The sequence below is a fragment of the Phymastichus coffea genome, unplaced genomic scaffold (assembly GCF_024137745.1).
Source record: "Phymastichus coffea isolate CEN01 unplaced genomic scaffold, Cenicafe_Pcof_1.1 PCOF00178, whole genome shotgun sequence".
NCBI classification, from domain to species: domain Eukaryota; kingdom Metazoa; phylum Arthropoda; class Insecta; order Hymenoptera; family Eulophidae; genus Phymastichus; species Phymastichus coffea.
In genome coordinates, this window is record NW_026706989.1 from 35,953 (window position 1) to 45,738 (window position 9,786).

The 9,786-nt window shown below is 36.3% G+C and overlaps 3 protein-coding genes across 4 annotated transcripts; 1 reads left to right on the forward strand and 2 right to left on the reverse strand.

Moving 5' to 3' along the window:
• On the reverse strand, nt 1-1,594 carry LOC131673462 (uncharacterized). The gene is made up of 5 exons (XM_058951475.1): nt 1,354-1,594; nt 582-965; nt 367-497; nt 183-300; nt 1-106 (listed from the first exon to the last, which is right to left on the reverse strand). The coding sequence occupies exons 1-5, from the start codon at nt 1,592-1,594 to the stop codon at nt 57-59; spliced, it is 924 nt and encodes a 307-aa protein (XP_058807458.1). The 3' UTR covers nt 1-56.
• Nucleotides 1,595-3,143: 1,549 nt separating this feature from the next.
• Nucleotides 3,144-5,196, forward strand: LOC131673454 (uncharacterized). The gene is made up of 5 exons (XM_058951465.1): nt 3,144-3,560; nt 3,646-3,827; nt 3,911-4,569; nt 4,647-4,752; nt 4,845-5,196. The coding sequence occupies exons 1-5, from the start codon at nt 3,322-3,324 to the stop codon at nt 5,009-5,011; spliced, it is 1,353 nt and encodes a 450-aa protein (XP_058807448.1). The 5' UTR covers nt 3,144-3,321; the 3' UTR covers nt 5,012-5,196.
• A 14-nt stretch (nt 5,197-5,210) lies between these two features.
• LOC131673455 (UDP-GlcNAc:betaGal beta-1,3-N-acetylglucosaminyltransferase-like protein 1) lies at nt 5,211-7,245 on the reverse strand. 2 transcript variants are annotated; one of them, XM_058951466.1, is made up of 9 exons: nt 6,865-7,245; nt 6,571-6,793; nt 6,431-6,495; nt 6,298-6,363; nt 6,074-6,237; nt 5,846-6,001; nt 5,652-5,781; nt 5,429-5,578; nt 5,211-5,350 (listed from the first exon to the last, which is right to left on the reverse strand). In XM_058951466.1, exons 1-9 carry the CDS (start codon nt 6,901-6,903, stop codon nt 5,270-5,272), a joined length of 1,074 nt encoding a protein of 357 aa, XP_058807449.1. In that variant the 5' UTR covers nt 6,904-7,245; the 3' UTR covers nt 5,211-5,269. The 2 variants fall into 2 exon arrangements, with proteins under 2 accessions (XP_058807449.1, XP_058807450.1); XM_058951467.1 differs by having other exon boundaries at nt 6,074-6,249.
• Between the last annotated feature and the right edge of the window lie 2,541 nt (nt 7,246-9,786).

Below are 9,786 nucleotides of genomic sequence, written 5' to 3' on the forward strand. Positions count from 1 at the left end.
TCGATCGAAAGCATACAGTAATAGATGATTATAGATTGATCTTTTCATATTCCAAGCTAAAATCTTCTAGAGCCATTATTCCAATAGTTCGCTGACGTCGCATTAGCTGAAATCAAAACAAGCTAATGATGAAAAGAGCACAAAATGACAATCGTTTACTGAAACACGAAAATCATTATTACACCGTGGCGCTATATTGGCTGTGCCATTTTTCCGCGGTTCCACTGCAGGTGTACACGCTGCACTACATTGATAACGCAAGAATGGATTCGAGCACATCGAGCAGTCGACGGGTGGAGTCTGCAAATAACACGGCCATTAATTAATCGCAACTAAATGCCCGTCAAAATAACATAATGTACGTGCCGGGTATCTCTGTAGACAGGGCCAACTCATAGGAAAACCGCAGCCTCCGACGGGTCCTGGACCAAATCCAATAGTAATCTGCGGCATTGCTTGCCAAGGGCTAAACGGATTGCAGTTGCACCCAGTTGCGGCTGTAATCGCGAGAGGCAGTCAGTTACCGATACACCCGATGCAGTCATAAATCAATCTACATGTATGTAATCTCTGGAGCTTACGACAAGGGCAATCCGAGTTCGAGGGCGGTCCAGGTCCAACGTTATTGATCACATTGTTGATATTAATTTTTGGCTCAGCGCCATTACCCCAGCCATTGTCAGTGCCATTGCCACCCGGTCCACCAGAACCACCTGGTCCGCCCGAATGATTTCCAGCACAGTTGGTGCCATTTGGTAAAACGTTGTTGATGTGTATGTTCGTCGTGATGTTCGGCAGATGTTGCGAGCTCGACTCCGAACACGAGCCGTCAGCGCAGTCGTATGTCTCCACGGTTTTGGAGTAAGTCTCGATTAGGCGCCTCTTGCAGCGCGCGTGGCAGTCACGTAGACAGGCCGAAGTGTTGCATTTTATTTCGAAACACTCGTCCAGGCAGGCTCGCTTTTCTGTATAGGGAAAATTCATTGGACTGCTGTGCCGCAGATTTTTTTCTTTTACAAGAGTTTTATTAACTATATAGAAACATTTAAATATAGTAACAAACGAATAAAAAGAATGAAGAGATTCTGTTTCTACCAATCGGTTAGGAATAATCAATTCGCAACTGGCATACGTTCAAAGATTTAAAATGATATTTTACCTTCCAAGAAAAAATAAGACTCGCCCCTCGTGATCTTACCACTAATTTAACAAAATAAGATACAGTCATCCCTCAACGTGTTATCTCACATTTCACTGACTCTTGAAAAGAGGACGAACCCTCGTGGCGCGACAATTCGTGCACAAGCCCCCCCAAAAAACCTGAACCCGTGAAACGTCGTGAGATGCGCATACCAAGACCACCGTGATGCTGCCTTTTCTCGCGTTTGAGGCACTTGATGTAGGTGCGATAGTCCGAGTGTTGGCACTCGAGCATCAGTTTATGCTCGCTGTCAATATTCAACGTTTGATGTTCAACGTCGTTATTCGAGCCAGCGCCGGCCTCGTGTCGAAGGTGATGATGCTCTCCACTTGCCAGTACATTGCACAGAAGAATGAGGAATACGAGGAAGCAACTGTTACTCCTCGACTCCATGGCGAAATGAAAACTAATCGGCTCGGGGCCATCGCCCGCAAATTTATATCTCGTGCACACGAGGTTGACGACCTATGCGAGCGTTTACCCAAGAGCCGCCATTTCCTAGGGCTGCATCAAGGAAGAAAGAGTGAGAGAGAGAGAGAGCTTCCAAGCAAATTTGCACTGCTTATCTTGCATATATACCACGACGCCTTCACTCCCTCGCGATCTGTTGTGTGCGCTGTGCATTTTTATTTCTATGTACTTCCTTTTCATTTCTTCGCAGCTTGCTTGCTAAATATATACGAAGATTTCAAATGACCCACTTAACGAATTGATTGACGAGGGATGAGCCGTGACCGTTTACACTGTTGCAGGATTATGAAGGGATACTCAGAGCGTGTCAAAGTTAAGGATGAAGGATGCGATAGCTGCTTCTCTCTCTTTCTCTGTCTTGCAGATAAAACACAACTACTATTTTTTTCCATCAGGGTGGCGAGTTTCGAAGCAAACATCTCTGTTGTGCGACGAAGAGGAAATCCATATATTACAGAATCTGATGGGTACAGCAGCCTTTTACGTGCAGATAAGGCATGGTTTGTGTGCTTATGCCTGGCGCTTTAGCATTCCATCGCTTTTCGCCTGTGCAAACTTACGCACTTGTCAAAATAACCGACGTTCTCGCTCAGACGCGCGCACGCGCGTACAAATGTCAAGTGTATCACTGTGTGCCGCGCTACCTCGCATTTTTGTATAAATTTAACTTTGCGTAAAGGCGGGTGTACGTAAACGCACGCACGATTCATTGACTTTTTCAATTATTTAAAATTAAGAGCTTGTGAAAAATAAAAACTTACGGTTTGCCCGGAAGCAGTATAATAGATTGGGTTGTCAATGTACTACTAGGACATATGTATTTCACATCGTTTGGTTTACGTGATTTAATTTGATGTAAATATAGCCAATACGATTGTGAACGTTACCGTTTATAAAATAAATGCTCAACATTTTTGAAAACTGCTTTAGTCTAAAGAATAATTTTACATACTAGAAAAAAATTAATTTTTCAATAGAGTTCCCTATTAGCTTCGATTTCTACCTATTGTATGTAAATATAAAAATAAAAAATGTAATTTCAATAAGACCTGCTATGTATGGCGATAACATCAAGGGAGTGATCATATTCGTTGCATAATTTTGATCACGATATATGTTGCGTCACGGTACTTATTGTAATGGCAACTTTCATCAACGAAAGAGCAACACCTTGAGGAAGAGGATAATACTTATGTGAATTTCAGAATTTCAATTATTTCGTTAATAAAACATTTGTCATTGTCATACATTCAGCTTATTTTCGCGGAATCAGTATGTAAAGTTCTATTCTTATACATATCGATTGGCATGTAACAATAATATTTACGAGAGACGCGAGTGCTGTTGAAGTTGAATGGAATTAACAGTTGAGCATCAAATCAAAATAAAATCGTTCGAGATCGCGAAACAACGAAGAACGGCCGTAGCATGTGGTAAGTATGTAGGTGGCGTGCTAAGCCGGTAGAAATACCAGTCTGAACTTGCATGCCAGTGCCGGTCAAACATTAAATGTGTAACCTATAGGATCGACGGTATTTTAGCAATCGTATAGGAATAGCACAAAGGATATACGAATTTTTTACAACTGACATTTTTATTTTCGTAAAGTTCTATCTTAGAACAACAACTTTAGAATAGAAACTGCCAAAATGAGACAAGATTTTCGAGTAAAAATTGATATATCCAGGATATATCAAGACGCAAGACAATACAGTTGGATTTTCATCGACAGTACAAAGATATTTTATGTAAATCAATTTGTTAATCACGTGCGGAAGATTTTCAATATCGAAAAGCCTTTTCATCTTCTGTCAAGACACGAAGATACGTGTTTTTTTCTGCCCTTCGAAGAAGACATTAGAGTTTTGGAAAATAACGATACTGTTGTGTGAGTATTTATCAAGTTGCAATAAATTTTTTACAAATCCTTTTTTTTTAAAGTTCTAACTTTTTGCAATAAAAACGTTTTACAGGATCGTTCCTGGTACAGGGATTAATGATGATAATATTTCTGTAATGAAAAGTGATGTTGACTCATTGTCAAAGGTACAAAGTAATTGTAGAGAAGCTTCAAAAAACAAAGAAAGTGATCTAATTTATAATCAAAGTTATACAACCGATAAGTCCTCTCAAAATTCTACTCAAAATGTCTCAGGTAAGTTTGTTAAAGTAATGAAAATTTGTACTATATAAAATAGATTGGCAGTAAATTAATTTTTTTGTATTTTGATCTTCCAGAAATTCCATTGTTCAATGACACTTTGTATAGGACTGCATTACATGATGTAGTTACAAGTGATACCAAAGATTCTGAAATAACAGAAGATAATTACACTGAAGAACAATTAAATCCAGAGAAAAATATATCCAATAAAAGGAAAAGAGTGCGCAAGAGGAAACAGAAAAAGCCTGCAGATGTAGTTCTTGAAAGTGATATTTCACTAAATGAAACCTCTGGTAAAAAACCAAAAGTAATTGATTCAATCTTAATCACATCTGGTGGATCTGGTAAACATATAAGATTCAAAAGTTTAGATAATGATATTACATCAGATGTAACTGCTTATGAAAACAATGTCCATCAGATATTACAAACTGAAGATACAAAAAATAAGCAAAATATAAGCAAAGATCTTACGGCTCTCCTCAATTTGAGACAAAGTTCAACACCATTAACATTTGTACACAAACGAATAAAAAAGGAATATAATGATACTCTATATAAGCCAGAATCCATTCAAGAACAAGAAATGAGTATTGAATCAGATGAGAAGTCTAATCAGATAAATACAAGTTTGAATGGTTATAAATTACCTGCAGAAGTTGAAAAAAGTAAAATTCAAACGCCAACACAAAAAAGATTTGAAGATGATGATAATAATACAGTGTCTTTCAAGGTAACATTTTTAATACTTGACTTATATTTTTAATACTTTTTATGATTCAACTTAATCATCATTGTGTGTATTTCTAGGTATTCAAAATAGGAGAAGATTATACACCTCAAATATCAAATGTGATAATAGCTCAAATTTTATCTAGTAGTGCAGAGGGATCACAGTACACAATGAAGTTGTTGCGTATGTATAAATATTATTTTATTAACTTATTTGTTGTTATATTAGACTATACTCTAGATGATTTGAAAAATGCATTTATTTTGTTCATACAGATGGTAAAGATCAATTGAAGGAACCTGAAGGCAAATTTTCTCTTCCAAAAGATAAAGAAAATTCAGATGATCATGATGGTAATGATGATGATGATGACATCATAACTCTTGAAAAATCCAAACTTCTAGAATTTACCAGAATCAAAGCAATTGACACTCCCAAGTAATTTATATTAATTTTTTTTTTATAGTTTTGATGATTGTATGTTATTCTGTATTTGTTTTATTCTAGAGAATGGCATTTATATATTTTTTTATTGAATGACTGAGAAACAACTATGCACTAAAGTTTAAAATAATTCTTTTTGTTTGTGTGGTAAATGATAAAATATTTAAAGTCTAACTACTGTGTTAAAATTTATAGTAATGTAATAGTATAATACAATTTATAGTTTCTAGTTAAGATTTATGTAACGATAACATGTTCAGTTAAATAGAATATAATCTTTATCTTCTTTTAAATTCAATGAATTCAGATTTTTTTCAAAAATACCATTAGTCATATCCTAAAATAAAATATTTTAATATTTAATATGAACTTTCAACTTTTTATATTTGTACGTATGAAAAAACTTCAAACTTACTAGTTTGACACAAATAATAAAGGGTGGTTTAGCTATAGAATAATGTTCAATGGGTATAGGCACCTTGGATCGTCTGATTGAATGATCATAAGGAGTGTACTTTTTCCCAATTTTTTTCTTGTCAACATCACAAAAAGCTATTACCCTTTTCTAAAGTATAACAATAAAATTATATATTTATAATATAAAAATAATTATGTAACAAAATTGATTCAAGATATACCTGAAACTTCTCACGCAAAGTTCTGAAGAATTTTCTACCCTCCTTTCCAGCATTCCATATAGTAAATGATGGCCATTTAAATAGAACTCTTTTTTCAACTTGTTGAACTCTCAACTCAAATATTGTTTCTCTAAAGACAAAAAAACATAATATGATATTGATTTCAAAAATCAGTTGATTACAATTTTATTTACTGTTTTATAGATAATGTCGTTGCTCCAGGATGGAATAAGTATTCTAAAATCACTTCATCTGTTCTCAGAACAGATCCATTATTTTCTATATGAGCATAAAAAAATATTAAATCTTCTGGTGTACCATAGCCTTTTTCAGAAAATCCACCAGGAACACTAGAATTAAAATTCTGTATCAATAATAAGGAAAATTATTATTCAAATAAAATATACAGAGATATAGTGTACTTATTGAAAACATTTCTATGGCAAAACCAGGTTGGCATTATGACTGTTGGTCCATAAGATGTATAAATTTGAATCTGAAGCTGCTCATGAATCAGATTGTTAGCCCACCGTACAAATCTTTCTGTAGAGTTTTCAGGTTTTCTTTTGAATCTACCTCCAATAATCTGATCACAAAACTAAAAGTTAGAGTATGTTGTTTAAAATTACATTGTTTTAATACTTACTGCACTTTGGTTTGTTTTAGCCAACTTGTATTGAGTCTCTATTCTTTTTGGAAGCATAATATCATCCTAAAATATAAAATTTATTTATTCATCCACAAGATTGTGAAACTCTCAAAAAATTGTTAGTACTTACAATATCTTGAAAGCACAAATAATCTCCAGATGAAATTTCTACTGCTCTGTTCTTAGCATAGCCGACTGAAATACAAAAATACATTTTTATCACAATCAAATTTGCATGTATCAAAATTATTTTAAACATTTTATGCATACCTCCTTTTGGAAGACCAGTTTCATTTTTAAAAATATGTAATGAAATTGACATTTTATTAAATATATCTTTCCATTTGTCCAGAATTTCCAAAGTTTTGTCTGTACTAGCATCGTCACAAATAGCTATTTCTACATGTATCACAGATATTATAGTTTGTCTCAAAATTGACTCGAAGCAGGTATCGATCCATTCTTCTCCATTGTGTATTGGTATAATTATTGACTTGAAATTAAAATTTATAAAATAAATTTCAAGATAGAAGAACGAAAAATATTTCTGATGTCAATACTTACAATTAAGGGTTTGATCACATCGTTGGTTCTGCAAGACATGAGTATTTTTCATGATCATTAATTTCTTTTCTAAAATTTTTTTTATCACAAATTTAACCTATTACAGATTATAATCGAATGATAAATTTCCAACGATATTATTTAATTCTGATAATTGTGGCTTTTAAAATTTTCAACGAAATAAAAAGTTTTCAAATTTTAATACATAGCAACAATAACCTTATTCAAACAACACAACTACATAGAACTGTTCTGAACACTGAAACACTCAAGAGATGGCGTTACTATATGGTTTTATCTGATAATTCTTCAGTAATCTGGCAATGTATTTTTTTTATTATGAACCAATAAAACCATTATTTATCTATCTATAATTTTTCACTACCGGCGACATTTTCCGACTGCAAAGTCTATTGCCGGATACGCATAAGTCAGAGAGCGTAATAAACACGTGCTTGGTACAAGCACTCGATTTGCGAAAATATTTATAGCGAGAAAAATTCTGACTTAGCACACGTGCGAGTATTGCTTAAAAAATACTTCTTTTTATCGCCTCGACAATTACGTGGAACGTTTCATTTTTCAACATAAAAGGATAATTTTTGTTATCATGTTATATCTTCACTGTTCTATAAAATAGTAAACCTTTGCTTTATTGCTATTTAATAATCATTTTGTGACTTGAAACTTTGATGTTTGCGTTCAAATGAATAGAAGATCGAATTTTTGCTTTTCTTCTACGAACATATTGAATTAGTATCAAGTTAAGTTATAAGTTTTATAGAGTACAGTCGGATGTGGAATCCAAACTGATATTATAAATTATTCCGATTATGTAAGGATAACATTCAACACAATTATATAGTACAAAGAATAACATGTAAAATATTTAGTGAGACGTTGAAAAATCCGCTTGCATGCGAATACCATGACGTTCAAACAATGATTGACCTTATTAGTATCCACATGTAACAAGTAAGTATATCAGTATATCATTGTTTGAGAAAAGTAGTCCATGATTTAAATTTCAGTCAACAGTATGACCTACATCTTCTTTACTGTTATTGAATATAATGAAATGAATCGTGACTTGCCAAGGAAGTAACTTTGCAGTAGCCATTTTATAATTATACAAATTTAGAAGCTGAACAAGAGCTTCAGATAATGATACTTGGTAAATAAAAACGTGAAACTAGAAGTTTGAAATGATGCGCTGTTCTCTAGATTTTAGCTTTAATGCAAGTGCGAACAATTAATAAGCGACGCATCAATTTTGAGAATGTTGACGCTCCGTTAAATCACGGCATTCGATCTGTAGAACGAATCAGGCGGCGGAGCTTGATTTTGAGCGCTGTTAGAAGTATTCAATAGACGCTCGAAGAAAAGAAATATATCGAGTGCAACGCGCGCGATGCGCGCAACGACGAGCTCGAAGGTGCCAATTAGTCGTCTTACGAGGCGAATGTGGACGGAAAGAAGCACATACAATCGCGATAGGCAAGCGCAGCGCGCAAGGATAATTACGAATACCGCTCACGCCCTCAACTCTGAAGGGAGTCACTTTGGGCTCCGCGTACATCGTATTTTAACGGTTATACGGTCGCCCGCAAACTGCCCACAGCGCATTCCGAGTAGCCGTGCCTCGGCGTTCGACGCGCGAGGTGCAGAGCGCGCGCGAGCGATCGACCCGCGGTGTTCCATACGTACATCAGGAAGCGTAGAGGCCCGAAGTTTGCGGCTCGTTGCCAATAATGTGCTCGGCCCTTGCAACGTACGCCATGTACGTTGGAGATAAATTACCGCCGTGCGCGAATAATTGAGTTCTAGAGATAGAATTTACGACGCGATAAATCAAACAATTACATCGCGAGGGGCGAGCTCGGCGATGCGCGCACGGACGATGGGGCATTGTACGGATTTTTTTTTTCTCCTTTAACTTTCGAAATACGGCTTCTTTCTTTTCTTAATAGATAGCTATTTAGTTGCGCAGCGCGTGCTTGTCATTCGAATCACGTATAAGTATTATTCGCTCTTGCTCGGAGATGAAAAAAGGCAACGTAAGCTTAAGTACGTACTGTGGCCGAGTGGCATTATGTAAAACTAACATCCTTTCGACGTATTAACATTTTAACAGTTACGTAACTTCGAAATCCTTTGCAACGTAAACACGAACGAAATAGGTAAACACGTACACGCGCGGACCGTTGTAATTAGTCGGATACCAGAACGGAAGGTCATTCATTGATAAAAATCATACGCCCCAGTATCCACGCAAGCGATCGAGAGAAGAGTCGCTCGTTACACTTGACCCTGGCACAGGCTTCTCTTGGGAAAAACATTAAAAGAAGATTCGTTTGAGCATAAAGACTTAATAGGCGAGCATAAAACGCCGAGTAAATGGGGACGGAGACATACATTGCGCGTCGGAAGGACTAAATTATATATCGACCAAAAGACACTTAATATGTCGCACATCCTCGTATTCGGCGCACGTGCGGCGTTTAACGGTATGATAAACGCGTGAGTGCTCGAATCGACACCTTCTTCCATTGTTTCTCGCTCTACGGTCGATAAGAGGAAGAACGCGGAGAGGGTGGGGTTGTGATCAACAATACAGTTGCATGGTGGAAAATAGGTTGCCGAACCTTTTTCAAACGAGTACGCGAGCGCGATTCCTTTTCCGTTCGGCAATAATGCGAATCCCGTGGAATCAAATATGACTGAACGACCGGTGCGGCGAATGAATAAGCCGACCGCCAAAACAAATTCGCACAAAAGTACATAGCTCGTTTGTTTAAATCGCGCGGAAACGAGGCCTTTTACGCCTCTCTCGTGCCTCTTCTCGTCTAGCCGTCAACGCACGCACTAGTCTTTTTCGCGTACTAGTCGATCGCGAAGCCACATTATCTTTGGTTCGAATGC